The sequence below is a fragment of the Peromyscus maniculatus genome, chromosome 21 (genome assembly GCF_049852395.1).
Source record: "Peromyscus maniculatus bairdii isolate BWxNUB_F1_BW_parent chromosome 21, HU_Pman_BW_mat_3.1, whole genome shotgun sequence".
NCBI lineage: Eukaryota > Metazoa > Chordata > Mammalia > Rodentia > Cricetidae > Peromyscus > Peromyscus maniculatus.
Genome location: NC_134872.1, coordinates 32,142,663 through 32,169,901, shown reverse-complemented (window position 1 = coordinate 32,169,901; position 27,239 = coordinate 32,142,663). Strand labels below are relative to the sequence as shown.

Below are 27,239 nucleotides of genomic sequence, written 5' to 3'. Positions count from 1 at the left end.
AGAATACAATTAAAAAATCAAAAGTTAGATAAAAAAAAAATAGTATGTGTGTGTGTGGGAAGGTGTCTGTCTGTGTTGGGGCCTGTCTACAGCATTCAGCTGGATGTGAGACTTCCATGCAGGCACACTGTGGCTGTGAGATTCACAGTGATCACATGACCAATTCTGAGACAACCATGGGCATCTCATTTCCTAGTGGATCCTTATAAGTTGGCATCTTATTGCACCAAGGAGGGTCTTTATCAAGAGCTTTGGAGCTTTACAATTCCTGCTACATGGTTTCATCAAACACCCCATGGGTGGGGCTACCTCCCAAGAGCTGAGTCAGGTGTAGGAACTTCAGAGGATGGGACATCTCAATGGGCTGTGAGGATCAGAGACCCGGCTTCCTGGGCCGCCTTAACTGTTCTGACTCCTCTGGTGAATTCTGGCCTTCTCATTTCCCAACTCCTGCAGTGTGAGGCTGTCATGACTGAAGACAGTTATGGAGCTGGGGAGTAAGGAAGTAGACAGGGCAAGACAAAACACCACAAAGTGTCCTGTTCTTACTGAGACTGCTCAGTTTTTCTTGAATTGAAAATCCTCAGTTAATTTTCAAAGATAGGAAAATTTTGTTTGGAGAAATAATTGCCAGCGTTTTTGCCTTCATGCAGGGGGTCGAGTTTTGGGGGGCCTCATGCTTCTAGGCCAGAAGTACCTCTGCAGCCTGGAATTCAAATGTAATCCTTAGGAGAGTGGGCCTAAATCCACACTAGATCAGAGATGGAGCTTATATACACTTGGGGAGGGATGGGCTTAGTGAATCATGTTGTTTATCATCCTTTCTCGTGTCCTGTGTCTTTACAAGTTTCCCTCCAAGAAAGAAGGTTTTAATCTGGGAGGAAAGAGCTGTACAACAATCAGTATGATGTCTTCTAGTTTTAGCCATGTTATTCCAAATCACAGGACTTTTAGGCTGAATGATAATTCCACTGCATGTATATGTATACACACATATATTATAGATGTCTTATTTTCTTCATCCATATATTTGCTGATGGATATTTAGGTTATTCCCTGGCTACTGTGAATAGTGCTATAGGAAGCATCAGAATATGCAGAGGTCTCTTTGACATGCTGCTTTTATGCCCCTTGTATATAAATATGATCATATGGTCATTCTGTGTTTATTTTTGGAACTCACATATTGTTTTTCATAATGGATGCATTAACTTGCCTTCCCAGCAATAGAGTACAGGGCCCTTTTATGCCTCACCCTTACCAGCAGTGATTTTCTTTTCCATAATAGACACTCAACTTTGATGAGATTTCATCTCACTGTGCTTTGGATATGCATGGTCTCATTCTAATAAAGCTGAGCTGATTTTCACATGCCTGTTGGCCATTGGAATGTCTTCTTTTAGAAATGCCTATTAGGTGTATTGCCAATTTTAAGAATCTAACTATTCTTGTTTTTAACAGCTGAGTAATACTCCATTGTGTAAATGACAACATTTTCTTTACCCATTCCTCGGTTGAGGGACGTCTAGGTTCTTTCCAGGTTCTGGTTATTACAAATAAAGCTGCTATGAACATAGTTGAGCAAGTGTCCTTGTGATATGACTGAACATCCATTGGGTATATGCCCGAGAGTTGTATAGCTGGGTCTTGTGGTAGATTGATTTCCAGTTTTCTGAGAAACCACCACATTGACTTTCAAAGTGGCTGTGTAAGTTTCCACTCCCATCAGCAATGGAGGAGTGTTCCCCTTGCTCCATATCCTCTCCAGCATGAGCTGTCACTTGTATTCTTGATCTTAGCTAGTTGACAGATATAAGATTCAATTTCAGAGCATTTTGATTTCTCTGATGGCTAAGGATGTGGAACATCTCCTCAAGTGTTTCTTGGACATTTGAAATTCTCTCATTGAGAATTCTCTGTTTAGCTCTGTATCCCATTTTTAAATTGGATTATTTGGTGCATTTACACAATGGAGTATTACTAAGCTGTTAAAAACAAGAACACCAGGAAATTTGAAAGCAAATGGATGGAAGTAGAAAAAAATCATCCTGAGTGAGGTAATCTAGACCGAGAAAGACAAACATAGTATGGGCTCACTCATAAGTGGATATTAGATATAAAATAAAGGATAACAGAAGAGACAAGGTAACAAGGAGGATTCGATGGGGGGACACCCAGATCTCTCTGGGAAAAGGAAATAGAAGAGATTTCATGAGTGGATTGTGGGCAGGTAGGGATAGGAACATGAGCGATCAGTTGGTTAGGGGGTGATAGAGGGGAGAGTGCTGAAAGAGACTACTGGAAAGGGGGGAGTGCACTTTGGGGTCAGGTAAAAAACTGGCACAATGGAATCTTCCAGGAATCTACAAGGAAGACCCCAGCGTAGACTCCTAAAAATAGCAGAAAAGGAACCTGATCTGGCCATCACCTGTGGTGACAATTAGTGTAGCTGAGTTGTCATCAGAGAGGATTCATCCAGCAACGGATGGAAACAGAGACTCACAGGTGAACATTAAGTGGAGCTCAGGAAATGCTGTGGAAGAGAGGGAGGAAGGATTGTAGGAGCCAGAGGGGTCAATGACACCACAAGAAAACTCACAGACTCAACTAACCTGGCCTCACAGAGACTGAACAGACAACCAGGGAGCCTGCATGGGACTGACCTAGGCATTCTGCATATGTATTACAATTGGTCTTCTTGTGGGACTCCTAACAGTGGGGACAGGGGCTGTCTCCAACTCTTCTACAGGTGTTTGGGGACCTACTTCTCTTACTGGGTTGCCTTGCCCAGCCTTAATACATGGGAGGTGCTTAGTCTTACTGCAACTTGATATGCCATGCTTTGTTGGTACTCATGGAAGACCTGCTCTTTCCTAAACAGAAGTGCAGGGGGAGTGAATTGGGAGGGGAGGAACAGAGGAGGAGTTGGGGGGGGGGTACTGGGAGAACATGAGGGAGGGGAAACTGTGATTAGGATGTAAAATTAATTTAAAAAATGAAAAGATTTAAAAAGTTATTTATTTATTTATCTATCTATCTATTTATTTATTTATTTATTTATTTACTATTTATTTGTAATCTAACTATTCTTGCTTTCTTTTCTGGCCATTGGAGCTGTTCTTGTATTCTGGACACACGCCACAAGGGGGATTCAGAGTGAGCAAAGAATCTCCTCCATTTGGTAGGAGCTCCCTCATTCTGACTCTTTTGCACACAGGAACATTTTGTTTTGATGTCATCTTACCTGATTTTGTTTTCATGCCATCTAGCCTGATGTTGCTTCTGTCTTCTGTGCCCAGTCCAGTGTCTCAAAGTATTTCCCCTGTGCTTGATCCTAACTATTGCAGAGTTTCAGTTCTCACATCAGTCTTGAAATCCATTTTTATGTATGTCACAAAGTAGGAATCCGGCTTCTTTCTTCTTCATGTGGGCATTCAATTTCCCTGGCACTATTGGCTAAGGAGACTGTCCCCAGTACCTGTTTTCAGCATTTTTTTTTTTTTTTTTTGGCCATTTGTTCCACTATGAAGATTTCACTTTAAGCCTTCTAATAGGCACATTAGACAGGCCCATTTGGACTGATTCCTTTTAAATACTTAAAAATTACATTCTCTCTCTCTCTCTCTCTCTCTCTCTCTCTCTCTCTCTCTCTCTCTCTCTCTCTCTGTGTATGCGTGTGTGTGTGTGTGTGTGTGTATGTTGGTGTGCATGTCACATGTACATGTGGAGGTCAGAGGACAAGTTGCAAGAATCGGGTCTGCTTGGTAGTGGTTCTCAACTAACTCATCAACTGCCATTGGCTCTCGCTATACTGAGCCCGGGTGTGCTGTAGACTCCATCAGGAAAATGTCTCTTTGTAGGTTCTTCCAGAGCCCCATGGCTCTCCCTTTCAGGCTCCAATGGCTTCACCAGCCTCTTTTTAAGCATGACTGCAACATGGGTTGCTGTTTAAATCCCTTGTGTTACTGTGTTTTCCTCAACCTTTGGGATGGTAATGAAGTCAGTGAGGACAGAAGGTAGTACCTTTCCCAGTATCATTGATTTCTGCCATACTTTAACCATACTAGACTGGAAAAGTGTCTAAGCTGGAACCTCAATCTTCAAGTTAGACCGACTTGTTTCCTGTGTATGTTAGAGTTCAGTTAGGACAGGGGGAAGGAGCTATGGAGTGTCACTCACTGGTGGCCGTCTGACAGCTACACATGGAGTTATTTTTCATTGTGCTATAGCAATGATATCCAGCTTCTTACAACAGAGAAAGATGTATACTTGCCTGGTACACATAGATCAGATCCACATAAGAGTTCTGGGGCTTCAGAGAACTAGAGAAGTCTGATTATCCACAAACTTCCAAGCACAACTTCTTCCCGATATACAAAGTAATCACACTTTGCTTAATGATGGGGATGTGTTTGCAGAAATGCACCATTAGGCAGTCTCCTCATTGTCTGAACATTAGTGTGTACTTAAACAAACCTAGAATGTATAGACCACTACACAGTGCTTATCTGATACACAGAGTTGAATACCTGATCTTTCAATTGATTGAAATGTTATTGGGTAGAGTTAGTAGAGTCCCTGCAAAAATGAGTCTTTGGTTTGCTGGGCAGTGGGACTGTCATGGATTATGGCAGCAGCTCAGGAGGGGGCCACTTTTAAGGACTGGCATCATAGTTCTCATCACACACTCTGAAATCAGACAGAGACTACAAGTCTCCATGTCATTTCCTGGCTGTGTGATGGCTTAACCTCTTAGACCATGCCTTTCCTGGAGGTAACAGAATATCTGCCTTGGAAAATGGTTTTGAGAGAACTTGTACGCACACCATTTGGTCCAGAGTTCTGGGTAGACTGTGTTTATGATTGGGATAATGAACCAGAAAATAATAATAATAATATTTTTGGTTGTATTGGCTACAAAACCTCCATCCTAAGGACTCAACTTAGCCAGTGGCATGAAAGCCAGCTTTTTGGAGCCTGGTGCCTATGGTGAGACACTTGGTGCAGGGAGGAGGGACTTCGACCTGCCTCAACTGAATGTACCAGGCTCTGCTGACTCCCCATGGGAGACCTTGCCTTGGAGGAGGTGGGAATGGGGGATGGGTTGGAGGGGGGGAAGGCTGAGGGGCAGGAGGAGGGAGGACAGGGGAAATCTATGGTTGGTATGTAAAATGAATAGAAAATACCTTAATAAAAAAAAGAAAGTGAATGAAGGGGCAAGAGAATCAGCCTAGGGAAATGGGCATCCCCATCAAGTTCTATGCACTGGTATTCTTGGAGGTAGACTTCATTGCATTCAGCTCCTGTGTCTTTAGTGAGGAAGTAGTTCTGTTGCTGAGAAAATGACTTTGGTTTGAAAGTCATGTCAGAGAGCCCAGCACTTACTTTTTACTTCCTGTTCCCTGGTCCTAGCTGTTCTCCACTCTCTCCTCCTCAAAAAAAAAATGACTAATGTTCCTAACCTTTATACACTCTGGCTCAGCAGCAAAGCACAGCACAGTGGCTGAAGTGCCTGTCCTTTGCCCTGGTTGATCACAGGAGACTAAAACTGTGGCTGCCACCCTGCCCAGGGTTGCCAGAGAGGACTGGATTCCATAGCTCTAGATCGGGGAGAGGGGGGGGGATCCAAATTCTAAGACAAAGTATGGTTCCTCGTGAGTAAATTGAATAATTCCAAACCATTGGTTAGTTCGGGACATCTCTGATCTACCCAATCGAATTCCTTTCTTTCCAGATTCTTTCAGCAGCATTGAGATCTCAAAGCTCAGGATCTCTGTCTTAGTTAGGGTTTCTATTGCTGTGAAGAGACACCATGACCAGAGCAACTCTTATAAAGGAAAACATTTAATGGGTGGCTTACAGTTTCAGAGGATTAGTCCATTATCATCATGGTGGGACATGGTGGTGTGCAGGCAGACACGGGCTGGAGCTGAGGGTCCTACATTTTGAAAAGCAGGCAACAGGAGGTGAACTGTCCCACTGGGCATGGCTTGAGCATATATGAGACCTCAAAGCCCACCTCCACAATGATATACTTCCTCCAACAAGACCACATTTACTCCAAGGCCATACCTCCTAATAGTGCCACTCCCTTTGGGGGGCATTTTTTTTTAAACCACCAATCTCCTATACACGTGCTTGGTGCTTAATCACCAGCTGCCCCCTGGGTATGCAGCAGCAACTTTCTACCCCAATCCTACTCTTCCTAGCACAGAAGGCCAGTTTTAATTATCTGTAAGAAAACCCATCATTTTGTGAGGGAAAACAAATGGCCAATGGTGCGAAAAGAGGGGTCTTCTGCAGGTCATCACAGCTGCCCCCAGTGACCTAAGCTTCCTGAGCTCCCCAACTGTCCACATCCATCTTCACATCAAACCCTGACACTTGTGGTGATTTGAGGAATTAACTACAAATGACCCAGAATGATGTTTCAAGACCTAATTAGTTGATTTTTCCCTTCCATGGCAGGTGTGAAGACCAAGGCTAGTGTAACATTAGAGTGGATGTGACTTAAAGCCTGGTAAGTGAGGAGAATAACAAAATTAATCAAAACACTTGGTACTAATGGTATATTAGCCTAAAACATGTGATTTTCTACTCGATATTTACCCCTGACATTTTTCTAAATGTGATAATTTATCAGGAAGAAAATGTGATCCAAATGTGACCTGCTTCTGGTTTCTGGCCAAGCTGTATTCCTGTGTGCACTCTGGAGGCCTTTGGTCACTGGGGATGCTCCTCCCCTTCCAGGCCTAGTGTGACTCAGTCTATCTGTCCCCAAAGGGCTGCATGGCTGCTCCCTCATTTGTAGGTGCAATGTTTCCAGATAAAACAGAGACACTTCTAGATAAATGAAAACATGTTTTATTTACAAGTCTATACACTGTGTACACATAAAAATATACAAAACCAAAATAGAAAATATCCAAGTGTTAAAATGTGTACAAACACTTTTAAAATGCGCTTCTTGGAAAAACCTCAAGCCATTAATTAGTTTGAAGAGAACACGTTTTGTTTTAAAAATTATCATACAAAAAAATTCCCCAAGCCTTTAAAAAAGTTCACTGGTTTCCAGCAGAAAGATCCCATAAGTATTTATCTAGAGCAAAACAGGGTGGGTGTTGTAAACTTAGGTTTTAACACTACTGTTGCATTTGCTTTGTTGAAATCTATTTTCCAGAGAATCAACAAGTGTTCTTCCCTTAATCTTGTAAAAGCCATGGGCAGTCAACACACTCTTCAAAATTCAGAGCTATATATCAGGCGTCTGACTAAATACAACACTAGGGTAATAGTTCTATGAATTGTACCTTTCAATGTTTTGGTCACGGTTTGTTAATGTGGCCATGGCATGTAGAATGTGTGTGTGTGTGTGTGTGTGTGTGTGTGTGTGTGTGTGTGTGTGTGTTCAGGGCAGAAGACTGGTTTATTTTTAGCAGAACATAAAATATTTGCTTCCTTCTCTTAAAAAATTAGTGTTTTAATAATTAAAATTTATTGTAAAGCTTTTATCATAAAGATGAATGAAAAAGATAATACAAAACCAACCATGTGTGTAGATAAGTATATATACAGTGATATAACTATCTACATGCACACTTCTATGCTAAGAATAAGAAATCTATCAGCAGCCTTAATTCTTCAAATGTCACTACCCTAGTCTTGTAGAGAATATACTGAGTTTCCTTTGTTATTGAAGGCTTCATTCACTTAACAAAACAAGAATCAGAACTTGCATTTTACTTTCATGAGCTGCTAGAGAAATGCTGCTTACTCACCAAGTGTCTAAACAAAGCCCAAGTGACAGAAATGCAAAATAATCTCACACTGGAAATATCCAGCTTTAAAGAGTGTGCTGAAATGCGGGCATATTTTACCTAAGCAATTCATGTCTAAACAGAGCTGCCTTGATCAGTCACATAGCCATGAAGTAGCATTCCAACTATCAGAAAGCCAGGAACTGAAATGGACAGTGTGATGATACAGGTCTGGAGACTAGTGCACCACGTGTCCTAAGAAAATCTCGGGCAACGTAAGTCACCAGTTCACACCAGAGTCTTTTATCATAGCAAAACTTATGGGAGACGATTTCACAAACAGGGCCCAATTAATCCAGAAAGTATGAGTATGGTCAGCTGGCAACGGGCTGAACTCTGCCCCAGCAGATGTACTAGCTCATAAACATGACAGAGTAAGCCAGGCCTTTTGACATCCAATTCTGAAAACACTAATGACTACTGTAGCACAGCTTTTGCTCAGATGTTACGGTTCCAATGACAGAGGACTACCAGAGAGTCCAGGTTGACTGGCTGAGGGACAAAGAGGTCAAGACACAAGCAAAGGGCCATTTCTGAAGCAAAGCGACTTGAGCTCAGAGATCAGGGATGAAAAAACACAGCAATGCGGATGTACGCAAGCCCCTAACTTGCCTATTAAAACACATCTTGGATGCCTGCATGCAACTTTTCAGTTGATGACTACTTGTCCTTCCAGAGTCTGCCAGAGAATTAGCTCTGTGAGACGTGGTGGGCATGGTCAGTCACATGGGCCCAGCCCTGATACTCTGAGGAATTGTCTATGGTTGAGCATCCTCATATACATTATCCCTTGCCTCCTGTGAGCAGCTAGGGACACAAGTTAGGGAGAATCTGGAAGTGACTCAATTGTTATTCTTGGTCAACACTGGTGTCTTTGCAACAGGAACAACAACAACAAGAAACAGAGTGCTGATATTTTCTTGCAATTCAAAGGAATGTGACATCTGTCACACCTGAGGGTAGAGGAAGCAGCACCTGGTGGCTCCTGGTGACACCATGAGGATCTAACCAGAGTCCCTTCACAGAAGAGGTCAGACAGTCCTGGAAGAGCCAGAGCCAGAGAGAAATGAGGTGGCAGGCCAGTTAGTGTTGCTTTTCTACAGCTGCTCTACCTTCACTTCAGGTTAGTAAATGTGGTGTGAAAGTATTTAATCAATGTCTGGCAAAATACTGCCACTTAGGACCCATTTAGTTAATACAAGAAGCGGCCATCACATTAGCCATCACTGTGTGACATTTGCAAGAGGCTAAGCTATTTAAACTTTTAAATACAAGAGTGCCCAGCCAACAGTATATTAATATGGGCACCACATTTTCTGAATGTTTAACAGACTCTGATTCCCAAGAGTCTTTAGGGCCATAATAAATTCAAAAAATTTAATTAAATTTCCTTTATGCTCTGCAGTCTCCTTGTAACCCCTGTAAAACTGAGAGCCGCCTTTTAAAAGTACATGTGTGACAACAGAATGCTATTTAACAACCTTTGAAGTGTTTTGTGGGGCTTTTGAACTTGAATATTTACACTGACCTCAATAAGTTATTCTCTAACCAAATTCTCATGCCACCAAAGGGGATTGTCCGGGATAATAAGTATGCCTGTAAGTGAATCCCCTTCAAGACTATAAAAGGAAACTTAATGGCTGTGAGCATTTAAAATGGCAAAGCCTGGAAGATCTAGAAATATCCAAGGACTCCAGGAGGAAATACGTATCCCATGCACACCAGCACTTCCTCCTCCAGAATTACAGACATGATTAGACATTTCAACATGGGGATAAGACCAAGCTTTTGTGGGACTGCACAGCTGGACCAGGATGAGCTGAAGGTGATGCTCAGCTGTGGACCTCAGAATGGGCTCTCAGCAGATGCTGTCATGACTGAAACCCTGACTCTTTTCACTTAACTGCTGCAGCCAGCCATGGGGGATGTCTGTATCCCTGCTTCAGCTCTGCTGGGGAGAATAACCAAACACAAGCTAGCAGTCTTAGAGAACTATGCTTCCTTAGGAAGCAATCCTTAGAGCATTCCGGAAAAAGTAATCGTGAAACAATTTTTTTCCCCTACAAAACTCTGGGAGCCACACATTTTGCAAGGGGGTTTGCATTTAATTAAGCTGCCATTGTCACTGCCAAGAAGTCTTAACTACACCACTGAGAGTCGTTTTGATTTGATATTGAAACAACAGCCTGTTTAATTACAGAATTCTAAAATGCGTCTCTTCACTATCTCCACTGAAAAACAAACAAAAAACCCACACAAAAGGATGTGTTGGTGACCAACGCTTAGGTTAAAAATCCGAGTACAGCTACACGCTGGGAAGAACCGTTTCTCCTGCCTGTGTATCTGCCATACATATATTCACCTTGTTAAAACCCATTCTGTGGCTCTACCACACCGTTAACATAAAACATGCCCATGAAAACAAAGTCGGATTCCTAGCCATTTGTCAGTAGAACTGCGGAACATTCAGAGGACAGGAGGGTCAAGTTTATAATAGCTGAGAAAAGCCTGCAGGAATTGCATACAGCACTGACAGGCGTGCATCCCCTGTAGCTCCGAGTGGGCACTCCAAATTCACTCTTTATTGTTTGGAAGGAACAAGGGTGTCCCCTGGCTGACCTGCAGAGACGCAGCAATTGCCCTGCGTGTTACTGGCTATGTAAGAGCTATGGGGTGCCTTTGCAGGCCAGGAGCATAAAGTGGAATAGCCAGGGCAGGGACACCTGACCAGTCATGACCTTGCAGGCCTGTGTGTGTGCCAAATGTTGCTGGCCAGGTACTGGATGCTGCAGGGAGACAAAGGAGCTGTTCTCTGCTGACAGCAGCGTTTGGCTAGGCTTCTTGGGATGGATGAATTGTATTTTTCTAAGCATGGCCTGGTTCTCTGTCATAACACCCAGAGAGCACTGGGAAGCAGAGCTTCAAAGCTGTGGTTGAAAATCCTGTGCCTGACAAGATATACGGAAGATATCACATCTGAGTAAGAATTCAGACATTTATCACAGAATCCAGGCTGGCTGCTTAACGAGGAATGTATGTACAAGTGACATGCTAGCTACAGACCTCAATTTGAATATTCCTAGATGGAAACAGTGTTATCAGTAGTATCATCCTAACTTCTGGCTGGAACCAACTGTGATAAAGAGTGTCCCTGCTGTAGAGGTTAACATGTTTAGAGGTATCATGCCCATGGGTACACAACTGTTTTCTTTCTATATATCCTGCTTTTGCTTCTTTCTTGGGTAGTTTTAAAGTTCCATTTCTATATTCATAGCAATAATAGTTACCCAATGGCTTAGACTAGAAAGAATTCTCATGGCCACTAAGTTACAGTTAAAGACAACACATTGCCTAAATCTATCTTCAAGTATTCTTTTGTGACTTTGAGGACAACAGTAGTACCTTATTGCACATCAATTCCCAAGAGTTCCATTTTAAGAGTATGTATTGTTGGGGCTGGTTACCGGGCAACGCAGGGCCTGGAAGCCTGGTAGTACCACCTTGCCCTTGTGATGCAAATCTGCTTGGGTGCCCATGTTCAGGCGTTGCACCAGGAGCTTTTCATAAAGCAGCGGATGGTATGCCCCCAGGGTACATGCTGCATCGTAGTACAGCTCATGGTAGTGGCAAAGCTCTGTCTGCCGGACAGATGGGATGTACTCATACACGTGTACCTCTCTGCACATGGACATCATGATGAGGATTCCTAACAAAGAAGGAAATGAAAATACAGTGAGTGAACAGTTGCAAGAAAGGAAGGACTTTTTATTTTTCCTGGGGAGGGTACATGGAGTTGTGGCCACTTACAGGGACGACTGTGGCGAGAGACACATACTTTACATTTGCAGTGTTACAGCCTCCGTTATGAAGGGTGGTTAATGGTGGAATGAGTACATAAAGATACAATACTGCACATAATCTTTCACTCCTTCAGCTATTACTGCAGACATACAACTGACAAACCAAGATAAAACTCAACGGAAGGTGGTCTTGCTCCAGTGTGTGATTTATAACATCTAGGTCACTCTTTTGTGCTACAGTCAACAAGTGTATCCCCAAAGGACTGCTATCTTCTGAAGAAACAAATGCTATAAAATGTGATTATGAAAGTTTATTATCAATGAAATATAAACCATTCTTCAGACAGTTCTAAAGTGGAATCCTACAGTGGAACAGCTCTATACAATGGAGAGTCAGGGTGTAGATTTTAAGATTTCTGCTAACAAAATTATGTTTCCTAGTCACATGTGATGGAGTACACCATGTAGCCTGGGCTACTTTGGGTCAGGAGGATTGCTTGAGCCCAGGATTTAGGGAGAAACTTGTACTCTCAGGAGTACGGTGAGTTAGAATACAGGTCTTGTGACAATGACAATAAGTTATGATTCTCATGAAGGCTGTCATTGTTGAAGCTGTTTTCAATTTTAAGTGTTTCCAGTAGACAACTACAAAACCTCATCATTAAATGATGTTGCTCTTTGCATAGGGTGGTTTTTCTTTTCTTTCTTTTCTTGTCATGTTATTTCTGTTACATTTAGCTTGTTCTGCAGAGGACTGCCATATTTTCCAAGAAATTAGCCATGCTTGGTCCACAAAAATCTAAAACCAAGGCTAGAAGTGTGGAGTGTTTCCCTAGCATGGGAAAAGCCTGAATTTGTCCCCAGCACCAGAAAACATAACTGATCCCAAATCAAATAAATTCTGTATGAGCTCTGTTGGGGAGTGGAGTGAAGGAATCTCCTTTTGCCAAGGGGGATCTGGAAAAGCTGAAGCTGAAATGGTTTCCTGGTAGGCAAGGGCTAGAGGGGAGCAAAGGGGTGCTGCTCCAGTGAGTACTCTGTCACTCTGTACTGAGAACCCTAGACCATGGCAGGGTTCTGTGATACCAGAGACTCCAGGGGAGGTCAAAGCTTTGTGTGACTCGTCAGTTCCTCTTCTTTCCTTCCCAGGTCTATTAGAGTTCTTTCTTCCACCACAGCACATGACTAGCCGGATGCCATCCCTGCTCTGGACCATCCTCAACTAAGTGATGTTGGTAAGGCCAATGGAGATTGAAGAGTTGGCACCTGCTACATGACCTTTGGGCACCTATCCACCAGAACATGCAACCCACACCACACTATTCTCTCCATCTGTGTGGCAGTAATGGTTCTGTGAACATTACTCTCCTTGGGCAAAATCACCAATAAGGGATTATCTTCTTTGAATCTGATGTGTCTCCTCCAGGCTCATGCCTTGAATGCCTGTTCCAATGACTGTGGTGTTATTTTGGGGTTGGTGGAATCTGTAGGACATGGGGATTCCCTAGCAGATGGAAGTCAGTAGGGGGCAGGTCTTTATTATAATCAGTCCCTGGTTGGGTACCTTCACGGCTTCATAGTCTGTGGCCACATGAACAGCAAGCAACATGCCCATCTGTCACCACGAACTGACCTACTCCATGATGCCTTTCCCACCATGATGTACAGAAACCCTGCTGAATCTGCGAGGCAGAATAAGTCCTTCCTCCATTGTTTCTGCCAGGTGTTGAGATACAGTGTTACAGTAGGAACCATTACAGGCATTGGTATGATGGGTGAGAAAGTCATCCACACACAGAGGATTAAATTATTTGTTCTTTGTCAAATGGGTACCTCTCTGATTTGTCTGATCTCAGCAGTTGAATTCCCAGCTCCAAAGTCTATGGAGCTGGAATGGTATGAGTTCTCTGGTCTAGCTGTGATTTTACCTCTGCATCACTCACTTTCAGTTACCCAAGGTCACACATGCTGTGCAGATGTGTCTTTTCCTCAGTGATTAACAGCCAACTGGGACTTTATATGCTAGGGTTCCATACTTACGGATTCAACAGGACATATTCAGAAAAAAAAAAACAAGTCTGTGTTTAACATATACAGACCCATTTTCTTGTTATTATTGCCTACAGGATAAAGGGTAAAGGCCATTTATATACTATTTCCCTTATATTAGAAATTATAAAAATCTAGAGATGATTAAAATATATAGGGAGAAATACAGATTTCATGCTAATAATATATCATTTTGTACCTAGGACTTGAGTTTTGGTGTCCATAGTATCCTGTAAACTCCCCACAGATACTGAGGGACATTCTTGTAGCTTCAAAAATTTCATTCATACAAAGGCACCTTAGGACCCATCAGCTAGTTACCATAATATAGGTCATTAAAAAAATACTGTTTCTATGCATCAGTAATGCAGCTGCACCCATGAGGACAGGTATCTGTTCTCTGGATCCAAACTGTGCCGTTTATATCTTTGGTTCTTTTCTTATTTTAAAATTATGTGCATGTGTGCACATGTATGTAGGTTTGTGCACTTGAGTCCAAGTGCTTGAAGAGGCTAGAGGTACTGGATTACCTGGAGGTGGAGTTACAAGTGGTTGTGAGCCTCCTGATGTGAGTGCTGGGAATCAAAGCTAGGTCCTCTGGAAAAAACAGTACACGTCCTTAACCACTGAACCATCTCTTTAGCCCTATATCTCTTGTTCTTAAACTGAATAGCTTTCCAAAGCCAATGCCATGCTAAGAAGAGCATGCTGATCACACAGCTGGCCCTGGGCTTCCCAGTAAAGTAGCAGCTCCCAGACCTGACAATGAAAAAGAACTATTCAGGCAACTGATCAGGCAGTTGCTGGAAGTCATCTCCGTGCCCAGAACCTGGGCTTCCATTGGTTTGTGTGTGGGGCAAACTCTGAATCTTTAACAGGCATTCCTAGGCTAACTGTAGGAAATGCCCAATTTAAAAAAAAACAAAAAACAAACAAACAAACAAACAAACAAACAAAAAAAACATTCTGGCTGGTCACAGACCAGAGCATCAGTATAACACGATAAGGATGGATTATTAAAGAAATGATACTGAGCCTATGTCAGACCTGCACACTATTCAAGATGGAGTAAATGATGGATGCTCCTGGCACAGTGATCTGCTGGTCATGCTTTAAGGCTCAAGCTGGTCTAAGACACAGCTCTTTGAAGAATGGCCATGAAGGGTCTCTGAGCTCTCCCAGTAGAAAAGCAAAAACCTGTTGCTGGCAGCTAGACCAGATCTGAACAGATGCCCCACCCAAGTAGGAATGACTATAGGCACTTTTTGTAGATGTCCCTGTTGTTGTTTTAGTCAGGGAGAAGAGATCAAACAGACTTTTGTTAGAGTATTCTGGAGAAAACTTCACTCCTGTTGCTAGTTGGCTGCTACATTTAAATTCCTATCTCTGTTAAACGTGGAGTATATATTTTGTTCTAAGCATAGGCAAAAAGTTATGCTTTTAATATAGTAGGCTGTATATGTATTTTCTTATATAAATTCTTTGTATCTTCAAACAACTTCAAGACTCCCAGAAATAGAAAAACTGGTCAGTTTTTCCAAAAGTGCCCAAACTAAAGGTTGATGGGGGCTATGCCAGCGCAGGGATCTGTCCTGAGTTACCTGCACAAAGCCTTCTGAATTCTGCCTATAGACAGAGACTTAATGACAGTGCTTTCCCATTTCATTCTGCATTCTCATGTGAACTTGTGGCTTCCTGGAACTATGAACCTGGCCAGAGCACCCTAAAGTTCAAGTAATAATCAATCTGCCCACAGTGTTTATGTGGCAGCCAGCTGAAGTATGGATATCATAACTGGTGTGGAAGTACCTTCAAAGAGAAAGAAAGAAAGAAGTAAATATTAGTTTACCAGGTACATGGGAAAGATGGGCTGGGAGACTTAATGTCCTAAAGAAAGATTATTCTTTAATAATTTAATCATTTAGAAATCATCACAAATAATTATTTGGCATATACATACTTTGTCTTTTTACTTTCTTTTTCTTTCTTTCTTTTTTTTTTTTTTTTTTGGTTTTTCGAGACAGGGTTTCTCTGTGTAGCTTTGCGCCTTTCCTTGAACTCACTTGGTAGCCCAGGCTGGCCTCGAACTCACAGAGATCCGCCTGGCTCTGCCTCCCGAGTGCTGGGATTAAAGGTGTGCGCCACCACCGCCCGGCCGTCTTTTTACTTTCTTAAGGCTATTGTTAATATATAAATTTAGATTATAGACTCTGCCACAAGATAAATACTGAAAATCATCGTAACATTTAAATTTATATACCACCTACCTAAGTTACTAGTACACAGCAATAAACCAAAACCTGAATAATATACTTCTTTAGAGTTTGCAGAAGGAACTAATGAGACATCAGTGATGGGAGATTGTGACAGCTCTCCATGGTTCAGAGCATGTGTGTGAGGACAGGGCATGTAGGAATAGGGACTGCAAAGAGGTAGAGCAGGACTTAAGGGCAGAATCATTTGAGTGCTGTTGGAGACCACTTCAATGAGTACCCAATTTTATAAGGGTAGGTACTATGAAAATCACTAGGGCTTTAGAGAAATGCCTTTGAATAAACGAAAGAACTCATACTTACATGCAAAGATGGGGCTAAGCCCATTTTTAGGATGACTTGGGAAAGTGTCTCAATATATGCTGAGAAAAATATTTGACTTCCACTGGAGAACCTCTTGGGCAGGGCTGTGACGACCTGAGCTTCTACAACTAATGTCAGAGCTACAGCACTGGGCTCCCTTGTCCTCCGACTGACTTATAAGCTACAGTGTTGGAGTCTCACACACCTCTACAGTTGATGACTCACGAGGGAACTGACAGGATCTAGCACACATCTCCACTACATCACAGCATAGGACGCATGTAAAAATCAGCAAAAGAGAAGCTCAGGGAAAGCCAGACACAAGCTTCTGTCACCTTCTTCCAGGAAGTCACACAGGATGCTCTTCACTCCTCCAGCAGTGAGTGTGACACCTGCTGAGGACTGAAGGCATCCCCCTGAAATTCATCCCTTGAGATCCTCACTCTGAGGTTGACAGTGATGGAATGATTAGGTGAGCATGTTGCAAAGGTTGCGTGCTCATTGAGGGCAATGAGTGGTGACTTATGGATCTATCCCTATATCGTGTATGTACACAGCAAGAAAGCAAGAAGGGAGACAGCCCTCTTCAGGACATGAACTATCCAGAACCTGCATCTTGAGCTTCTGTCTTTGAACTATGTGGGTCCCATTTGCTGCTGCTCAGGCTACAGAGACTGCATTATTTCTGCTACAGTAAGCTGAGCTGATGAAGGCAGCATTACATCTGGAATGCTAACCAGGGAAGTGTGTCAGATGCTTGGCATTTTGGGGTTGCTTGGGAGTGGGTTACAGCAGGTCTCTGCTTGGCATGTTCCAAAATCTCAAACTCTCAAGAAGAAAGCAGGAGTTACACATGACCCACACAAGCTCACAGGCTCAATGAGCAGCATTCTAGGTGTAGAGGGGTAGAAACCTATTCTAAGACCAAGTTCCTAAGTAGTAGCCAAGGGAAAACGTCACAAACAGGCCTGAGAATGAGCAGCCACACCTTCTTGGACAGTTTTTGTGTACAGATAACATAGACACTAAATTCAAATATCATTTTGTAAACATTTCCCTACAGTAGACTGACATAGGAAATTTATATCTGGTTATGCTAAAAATGTTAACTGATCTTATTTTTAATTTCTGCTGAGAATTACATAAATTAAAAACAATTGAAAAGAAAAAAACAAAACCCAAAACCAAGTTTCCCTAGTTTAGCTAGTACTACATAATTCTGTAGCTACTAACTTTGAAAAATTACTTAAAGCATGTTTCTGTTAAATAATCTTGTTTACTGACTACCAAATTTTAACTGCTTTTCTAATTAACGGAAGTCTTGCTCCTTTCAACTTGGAGCTGGACTTCTGAAAGACAGACAAGTACCTACGGGTTTTTGATGTATTTCCTAAGCTAATCAAATGGGCATGTAATCAGCTCCTTAAAATCCTTAAACAAAATTCAACTCAAGACTTTTTATACAGCCAAGTTTTTTTTTTTTTTTCTTCCAGAAAACTCCTTATAAGGGATTCACTTGAACAGACAAAGATATCAGTATGTTCTGGGAAGTTATGACTCAAGAGGTATCCATTTGCCAAACTGTATGTTTTTGAATATTGTATACAGCAATGAAATTATCAAACCAATTAAAAACCATTTCAATTTGTCTTAATAAAATGGCATGTTATATGACTCAGCATGATAAGCAGATGGATAATTATTTGCTTTGAAAGCTAAACCAAAGAAAGTTGACCCTTTGTTCATATTATATTAAGCTCTGAATGAATAGTGTTATTTATACAGCCCCACGGGTGTGCACACAATCATGATACACCATGGGAGTCAGGCAGCCTCATGGGCACGAAACACTACAGGAATCAGGCAGCCTTGTGGGCATGCATACATACACGTGACACACTGTTGGAGTCAGAAAGTGCCATGGCCCATGCATATATGCATGATATACTGTAGAAGTCAGGCAGCCCTGTGGGCATGCATGCAAGCATGGTACACTCTGGGTCTCAGGTAACCACTTAATATGAGCAGAATTTGATTCAACAAAAATTATGCTGCTTTCACCTGGCAAAATATTTAACATTGGCAAATTCTTGGTATAAATATCTTTCCACTGAATAGCAAAATGAGCTATTGATATGAAACAGCAATTTGGTAAGTAACAGTAAAAATCTAAGTCACTTTTAATAAACACTTGGTCATGTGGAGTCAATTAGGAATTTCAGAGTAAGCCCAACAAGACAAGGAAGACACAGCCTAGATGGGTGGTGAGAGCATGAAAAGACTTGGGGCACTGAAACATGCCCCAGTGCTAATGGAAATCCTGCAGCTGCTTTCCGACTCTTTCCATACACTTGATCATCGGATGGGACACTTAATAGGCATACTTCTGATTTCTTCAAGAGAATAAGTGACTTTTAAAGTGAATTTACAGAAAATATCTGCGGTTAAAAGTTGCTGGAAATGTGAACTTACATCATAAGAGACTAGTTTAAGAGGCATCTACCATATCAACGAATATAACACATGCAATAATAATATTTGAAAGCCAATTTTAGTTCATTTATTTTATGTCATTTGATTATTTACAGAAAAATACAAAAAGTTATGGTACATTTTATACCATCACCAATGAAGACTTAATTGGCTAGTTATTTTTGCATTAATGTTCTCATTTTGAACAGTATATTGGAAAACTGGATCCTGAAGTGCAATATAAAATGGAAAAAAGGAAGTTATAACTTATTTTCAAGCATGTAATTCTTGTGTGTGTATTAAATAGCCTGAAATTATAGTGTATGCCTCTGTGAATTCTAGAAGTATTACTTACAATATCATCAGTAAAGGTTGCCTTTGATAAATGGATGGAGTGTTGGTGGTTTATATTATGAAAAAAATTAGCAGTAGGTTATTACTGTGAATTTTAGAAGTATTACTTTCAATATCAGCAGTAGAGGTTGCCTTTGAAAAATGGATGGAATGTTGGTGGTTTACAAAAAAATTGGCAGTAGCACATTACAAAACAGCTCAGTGTCTAGTATGCTAGACTCCTGATCATAAGTTGCCCACTAAGATCAGGGAGGTTGGCTTTTCTGGATTGCTTGGACACTTTCTGCACACTAGCAGTAGTGAGCCAGGCTTAATGACTCTCACTGAGTATATCCACCCTCCATGAAGTAGTTAACCTCATGTGGGCAAAAGAGAAACTGTAGGAGTCCAAGGAAAGAATTCTCTACTCAGCTAAGCTGCAGCAGAATTAATGACCTCACTGCATCAAGCATCAAGATGCAATCGCTAGTATCTAACTAGGGATGAAAGAGAGAAAAGGCAATGGATTAAAACGCTGTCCAAAGAAATGGGTCCTTTGGGATCATCTAAATGATCCTGCTGTATCAGCTTAATTTATAGTATTATGTGGCTCAGCAGGTGTAAGAGTCTTGTGCTGCTTCTCTGGGGAGTCAGGACTCACTCTACATCTCCAGAGCATCTTCTAGGGTAGTGTACTCTGTGGACAGATGTAGACTCTGATTAGAAATGCAACCAGGTGACTGATGAAAGTGAGTTTTGTTTGCTCAGGATGGTCACCTAACCATAAGGCTTGGGACTTAAGGAAGCAGTTCAAAGAAAGGAAAATTTATGTCACATATTGAATACATTTGTAATATGTATTAGCACATGGTTAGAGCAATGGCTCTTTGACGTAATTGCTCCATGATACTGAAAATTCTCAGCAATAAAAAATAAAACAGGCAACAACTATGGTATGTAACTAACTCTATGGCCTTTTGAACATCACAGGAAAGGAAAGGGTACTTTCACCTTGATTAGGCCCTTAATGAGGGAGCAATCTATTTCCAGTTGGGAGTGTGGTATTACTTCACCTGGAGCACAATGGTAGATGAGGCACGGCAGAGTCAGAGCTAAGCATCACTACTATTGAGTGGCTATTGCGCTTAGCCACATGAAAACTTCATTACAAAGATTTTGTTTTATGTATAGAAAATAGGGGGTTAGAGCTAGTAAATTGGGGCCCTGATTTTATTCTGCTCTCTGCAGAATTCAAGGTCTTAACCACAAAGTGACCCAGAAGGAGGTAAGCATCCTGCAGAAGATACATGTTATACTGATGGGCGATCCAGGAGTTGAGAGACCTAGTCCCACCCACTCATTCTCCCAGCAAGTGTTGAATGTGTGCTTGGGCTGTGGGAGCCCACTGGGGGCACACTTGTCATACTAAGACCAGGATGTGGTAGAGACATGAGCTGGTATCAAATAAAATCAGAAGGTGGTGGTAGGAAGGGTGAGGAGAATTAGTTGGTGTTTTCAAAATGCTTGAACATTTAGTTAATAATGTTATTTATTTCCTTTTATAGAATCTCTAAAGTTACAGGAGATTCTTAAAAAAAATAAAGCTGCCAATTACACCTGCAATTTCAACACTCAGGAGGCTGACACAGGAGAATTTCCATGTTTGAGGTCAGCCTGGACCACACGTCAAGACCTTCACCCGAACCTGTTGCCAAGCAAAGCTAATGAAACCAGGAAGCACTATTTTCTTTAAGATTTGGTGGAAATGTTAGGCTTACATCTATCTGAGAACAAATAATAGCTCCAAGCGTCTTTTGACTTACATACTCATGAAATGGATTTTTGAAAAAATTTTATTTTGGGTTCAGTGAGACTATTTAGTGGATAAAGGTACCTGGCATCAAACCTGATAAATTTGTGTCGCAGGACCCATATGCTGGAAGGACAAAACCAACTTATGCAAATTGTCCTTTGACTTCCACATGTGTGTTATAGAATATGCGTGTGTGTGTCTGTGCGAACGCGCGCGCGCACACACACACACACACCCCTTCAGAAGTCAGGTTTTTCACTTATTTTTAAGTAATGACCATGCCTCCAAGTCAAATATATCCCAAATTATTTAGAAATGTTTTGAAAGATGATTTTCAGTTATTAATATGTAATTTGAGTTAATTTTCAATGTTTAAATGCAATAAATATTCATATTTTAAATAATGATTCTTCAAATATTTTGACAGGCAGGTTGTTAATTTGTAACATGGATTTGATGTTTAAAATGCAGAAAACATGATTTTAAAGTACTCATCCAGAATTTCAGAGGACTAACAACATTATAAATACAAAAAGTTTAATAAGTATCTTATTAATATTAATGAATACAGTGAAAGTATAGTTTAATTCATTTAATATGAATATGTATTTACATTAATCATTATAATTATTTGCACATGTCTTCTAGTTCATTTGTTATTACTATTTAGAGATTTATTCTTTTTATTTCAATGTACATGTGTTTGTCTGAGTTTACATGCATGTAGGAGCCGGTGGATGCCAGAAGAGGTCATTAGATCTCCTGGAACTGAAGTTACAGATAGTTGTGTGCTGTCTGTCATGAGGGTGCTGAGAATGGAACCCAGGTCCTCTGCGAGAGTAACAGGTACCCTTAACTGCTGACCCATCTCTCTAGCCCCGTTATCATTATTTTAAAAGGACAATAATAATTCCTTAGCTTTGATAAACTCTACTTACATGAACTGCAACCCCCTGAAAAAAGAGATAATTGCCCAACACTGAGGTGTGGAGAGGCTGTAGAGTATTTTCTTAAGTAACTAAAGAGGCCCCATTGGTTCCAACAATTCTATAATGTGCTCAGTTGTAAATGAAGCATTTTTGTTCCAAACTGATCCTACTGGAGAAGCTGATTATGAGAACGTGCATTCTAAAGCATGGAGGAAATGGCTTAAATCCCTCACTGGGATCCGGCCCCAGTGTTGACATGGCTCTGGATGCACCAGGCAGCCTGCACAGGTGCAGATCTTCTGGGCATCTCTTCCCTCTAACACTCTGCTGTCATTGAACTACCTGCCCCCTGCTGTGTAGACCAACTTAACAGACTCCCTTTTGTGATGGACGTACATCCCATTAGATCTCTGTTTTTCTGGAGGATCCTGGTTATACACATTTCCTGTCATTTGTGGATCATTTATATTTTATAGGCACACAGAACAGTGTGTATGAAAGCCAAAGAAAGACTAGGGGAAGGAAGGAGACAAACCATGGACAAGAATGGGGACATGAATTGGGGAGTACAAGCGGGAGGAGTGTGATCAAAACACAAGGAAACATTATGTACAAGGAATATGGACCAACACAAACAGTCAAATATACAGTTGTTTATGTTTGACTTTGCTTTGTCCATTTGTGAGTTCAAGAAAGGAGCACAAGAATACAAATGCAGTTAATAGCCAGTAGGGCCAGAATGTAAGATTTAATGCTACACCATTTCAAAAAATGAAGATGCATATCATATTTTGAAGAACCCTGTATTATTTAGAGTAAATATAAATAAAAAGCAATTATTCTACTTGTGTTTAATCACGGCCATAATTAAGTGATAAGCAGGAGAGTGGGTTGGAATTCTGGGTCCCTTCACGGCATCCAAGTCCATCACCTTATTGATATATCTATCCGTACAGAACCTACAAACTAGGCTTTTACAGTTCTCTGCAACTTTGATTCTTTCTATGAGACTGAGAGTGGGGATCTGAGACTACAAGAAATGGAAATTCCAACCTCCTCCCCTTACTCAGAAATCTTTGGTTTAAAAGGCTGCTGCAGCTAGCCTCCAAGCTGGCTCTCAATGTTCCTGCCTGCCAGTCATGCCTCTGACCCCTCTCTCACAGCAAGAGTACTGACTTGTGTAACAGAAAGAATATAGCTAGTCTGATAGCCTGCTAGAAATGGGCAATTACAACCTCTGCAGAGACTGTGGGCCAGCATAACCCAGCCCATCTGTGCCCGGATGACTGACTTGCATTGGTCTGGAAGGTTATACACACTAATCATTCTTTTCAGTTGCTGAATTTTGCTCTGCAGACATGGATTACCAATATAGGAAACTCATGGGAGATGTGAGGCATGCTAAACTTTGAGAGCCTGTGAGCAAAAACATATTCACTCATCAAATATTGTCATTCCTTCAACATCTGGGGAACTGGACCCAGGGCCCCATGCACATGCCCAAATCCAAGCGTGTTCAAGCCACTTATAAGACATTACAGCATTCCATATACCTTTGCACATTTTCCTGTGTGCTTTACGTACCCCTAGATGACTTACAATACCTAAAACAGCATACATGTTATATAAATAGTTGATAGTGTTTGGGGAACAAAGGCAAGAGAAAAGGTCTGCACATATTCAGAAAAAATGTAACTAAAAACTATTTTCAGTTAGTGGCTATTTGAATCTGTGGGTGTGGAGCCCAGATGTATGAGGTCTCTCTACTTCATTTGTGCAAACTCCTCCGCATGTGTAACACAGAACGTGTCTGTTGCATGAGCAAGCACCCATGAAACTACTCCTTATAGATGGATAGCAGTTAGTGAAGGAAGTGATTCTCTCGGCTTCACCGGGCAGAGCACCAGACAGGAATATAGTGCAAGGTGAGGAAGACCCTGCTTTGGGCTATCTCTGGATGAGGACCTCCTAGCTGACGAGCTCCCAGGTACAGTGATGAGTGTATACTGAAACATTCTAACCCTCATTGCCCCTCTGAAGCAGGTTTTGTTTTGGAGCTGATGTTAGGGCTTGAAGCACCTAGAGATAAGAGACACCGAGTAACCAAGTCAACACTTCAGCAGGACTTTAGAGCAGGAAAAAGGCACTTGAAGCGTACTTTTGATCACAGCAACAAAACAGTCCACCTCACCGATTTCGCAGTTCTCTTGGGAGAGAGTCTGAGAGGTGGCTGACATCATTCCACATCTATTTGAGAGCATCTGATAACTGAACAGATCAACCGCATCCTATCCAGATGTAAGAAGAAGTACAAAGACTACAACAGTATGGGGATGCCCAGAGGGCACTGGGAAAGGTTACCCAGGTTGCTGCCACCACCCATCGTGGTGTGAATCTCACACCCTTCAGGAAGAGGTGAGGCGTAGAGGCAGAAAGTAAGCCTACTGAAGCAGATGCCCTCTATTGCAGCTGGATCTTCCACCACACAGCACGGAGTGCCTGGTGGGAACCCAATGTTTTCTTATCAATTTGCTGCATCACAGTTTCTTTTCATTGGCCAAACTCAGCCGTGCTCTCTGACATGGCCCTGTGACAGTGGGAAGACTCCCTATTAGTGCTGTCTAATATGGTAGCCACCAGGAGGATACCACAACTGAGCACTTGAAATTGGGCTGGTCGGCCTCAGAAGCAGATGTTATTTGCTATTTAATTAGGATTAATTGAAATTTAAATAGTCCTGTGGCTAACAGATGCTACACTGAACAAAGGCACAGCTAGGAAACAACAGTTGCAGCTGGCCAGCCATCTACCCAACTTTGCCCTCCGGAAGACTTTATGACTGCGTCTCATTGGAGGATGCTGAGGACCAAGGGAACAAGCAACTTGAGGTCCAATGCCTGCAAGCTGCAGAGAAGAATGCAAACACAAACCTAGGTATCCCCAGCCCCCTTGGTTGCAACGGCAATGAACTCTAGTTCACTTCCTGCACAGAAAGATACAGAGACATCACCGGGCCTTTGAGAACTCCACGTCCACAAGGAACAGCCCCGAGGAGAGCTGCCCATGTGGCCTGAGCTCCTCTTCAAACTGGGAATTACTTTTCATGGCTATAACCATTTGACTGGACCTTTCAAATTTCAAGTCTCTAAGAGTTATGTTTGATTCCACCCCCAACTTTTTTTTTTTTAATTCTTGCCTTGATCAAATATGGTGATGCTATGAAAACAGACTCTATTAAACTTGGCCTCTTATGCTATCTAATCACTATTCTAACACATTTACTCTTTGCTGAAAACTGGATTAAATTTCCTTTCCTAAATCAACAAGACTTTAGAAAACTACAAAAGATAAAGAATTGGAGATTTCAAATGAAATTGTCAGAGGCATGACTTTAAAAGTAGTCACACTAAGGTTTTAATATAAAATATTTCATATCACTGTGATGATATAACCCACTCCAAAAGCTTCAAGCCTCATGCGAGGATACTGTGTCCTTAATTTAAATGAAGCCACTGTTGTCTCTACAAATCTTCCCTCTACTGATGGAGACACTCTGTGCAGCCCAAGGAATACTGAAAATGTCCTGAATTTAGGGTGATAACAAACCCAATACCTTTGGTTTAATTACAGCCTCTCATATCCCCAGGGCATTCAAGACATGACTTCAAAAGCCCTATATAGGTAATAGAAAATAAATGGGGTGAAAAGTGCCAACACAGATGAAGAAATGGAGAATGGAGTAAAACCATATATTTTGAGTATCAAAACATGGCTGAAAAACACAATACAAGCCACATACAACTAATTCCCAACTTTCAGACACACCTACCAATGAACCCAGAAGATGGTGGGTTAGGCTGGATTTTCTCCCTTGTGTTCTCCTGGATAATGTCCCAAAGCTGCCATATGAATTTGGGGTGAAGGATGTAAAATGGCTGAGTTGGGTGTCTCCGGCGATGCTGGATATAGGGAGTGAAAAGGTTGTAATCCGGCTTCTTATACCACTAAAACAAAACAAAAAGAATTCAAACTGAGTACAGGTCAAGCTGTGAAAAGGAGACAGTGCTATGCATGTTCCGGGGGACTTAGAGGACAGTGGGCCAGTCTAGAACTGGAGAGAGGGGAAGTGTCCAGTCACGGAGGGAAGTACAAAGAGAGACCATAGCTCTGGTCCTGGCAGGAATAGTGCTTTATCTTTTAATTATTTCTTTTATTTTTGATACTACAATGACATAATTTCCCCCTTCCCTTTCCTCGCTCCAGTCTCTCCCAATGATGATTTATTCATGATAAAGTAAGACCTGGGGCTAGATAAGAGGCGGCAGGCATTTTCTGCAAAAGGTCAGAGAGTAAAGACCTGTGAGGCTCTGGACCAGAGGTCTCCCTGGGCGGCATGGAAACAGTCACAGCAGTGGAGGCTGACAGGCATACTGGGTTCTGCTCCAGCTTTGTGGAGAGAACTGTGGCAAGGTTTGGCTCACACTGTAGTATGCTGGGCTCCTGGTACTCAAGCAGTGTGTTTTGAAAGTAGATTTTCCAAATGTCCACCCACATTCATCTTAAGAAGTCTGTACGCTCCCTGGGTTTGGTAAACCGAGTCATGGACACTTACTCCTTCAGCCAACAGCACCTCCAACTAGCAGGACTATCATCCCTTTTACTAAGCCCTGTAAAAAGAAATGAGCTCACTGGCTTCTCATACAAAGTTCCATGCAACAGGGCTAGTTTCTTCCTGGGGAAGGCAACAGTTTGCCCTGAGTTTAAAATGATACAACTTGCTTGTATTTGGTGGTTATTCCATAAAATTTAACGCATTCAGAAAGAGCCAATGCGAATCATCCTTAAGAATGTCAGAGACAGTCTTTATGTAAACAACGATGAACAGTTTCGATTTGTTTTTGCCAACCACACACCAAGTTTATTTCCAAAGCCCTTATTACCATCCTATCTCGTTGGAATAACTGCCAGTTTGATTAGTCTAATTTCCGGTGTAACTACAACTTTCTCAGCCTTTATATATGCTGTGCTTTCTCTATTCCTCAGAGAAAAAGCACCATAGCAGAAGGCAGCTATGTTATTCTAAATGGTGTCGAAAGATATGATACACACATGAGTTAGTGTCCATCACTGACCTGCTCTTGTGCATAATTAATCAGAGGCACTGTCTAACCCATGGTCCAGGGCATCAAGAAAACACTTACCAGGTTAAGGTTAGCAGAATAAGGAGCTGGGTCCCAGGCCACCAGGATAACATCTTTATATAAAGAGCTGTCAATGAAGTGATGGCTGGGGTTGGCTAGAATCTGTAAGCACACAAGGGGGGAAATGCTCTTTATGACTAGTGTTTTCTTCTTCAAAATTATGTTTTTAAAACAAGTCACAACTGAAGAGTGGAATGAGCTCAGCTTTTATACTTTCCTTTGGGGGAGGGAGTGAGGCTGGTATCACAT

General features: G+C 41.7%; 1 protein-coding gene and 1 long non-coding RNA gene across 4 annotated transcripts in view; one reads left to right on the top strand and one right to left on the bottom strand.

Annotated features, from left to right (window-relative positions):
• Nucleotides 1–6,841: 6,841 nt before the first annotated feature.
• The window catches only part of St6gal2 (ST6 beta-galactoside alpha-2,6-sialyltransferase 2), a 73,496-nt gene continuing 53,098 nt past the window's right edge, over nt 6,842–27,239 (bottom strand). For both annotated transcript variants that reach the window (XM_042265845.2, XM_006993918.4), the window contains exons 4-6: nt 26,991–27,092; nt 25,619–25,793; nt 6,842–11,523 (exon numbers count right to left, since the gene is read on the bottom strand). In XM_042265845.2, the coding sequence (XP_042121779.2) occupies nt 11,252–11,523; nt 25,619–25,793; nt 26,991–27,092 (549 nt within the window). In that variant the 3' untranslated portion in view covers nt 6,842–11,251. The remainder of the gene's footprint in view (nt 11,524–25,618; nt 25,794–26,990; nt 27,093–27,239) is intronic.
• On the top strand, nt 11,421–17,929 carry LOC143269896 (uncharacterized). Of its 2 annotated transcripts, XR_013046687.1 has the most exons (3): nt 11,421–11,549; nt 12,767–12,852; nt 17,736–17,929. It is a non-coding gene; the product is annotated as an uncharacterized LOC143269896 (long non-coding RNA). The 2 variants fall into 2 exon arrangements; XR_013046686.1 differs by lacking the exon at nt 17,736–17,929 and having other exon boundaries at nt 12,767–13,443.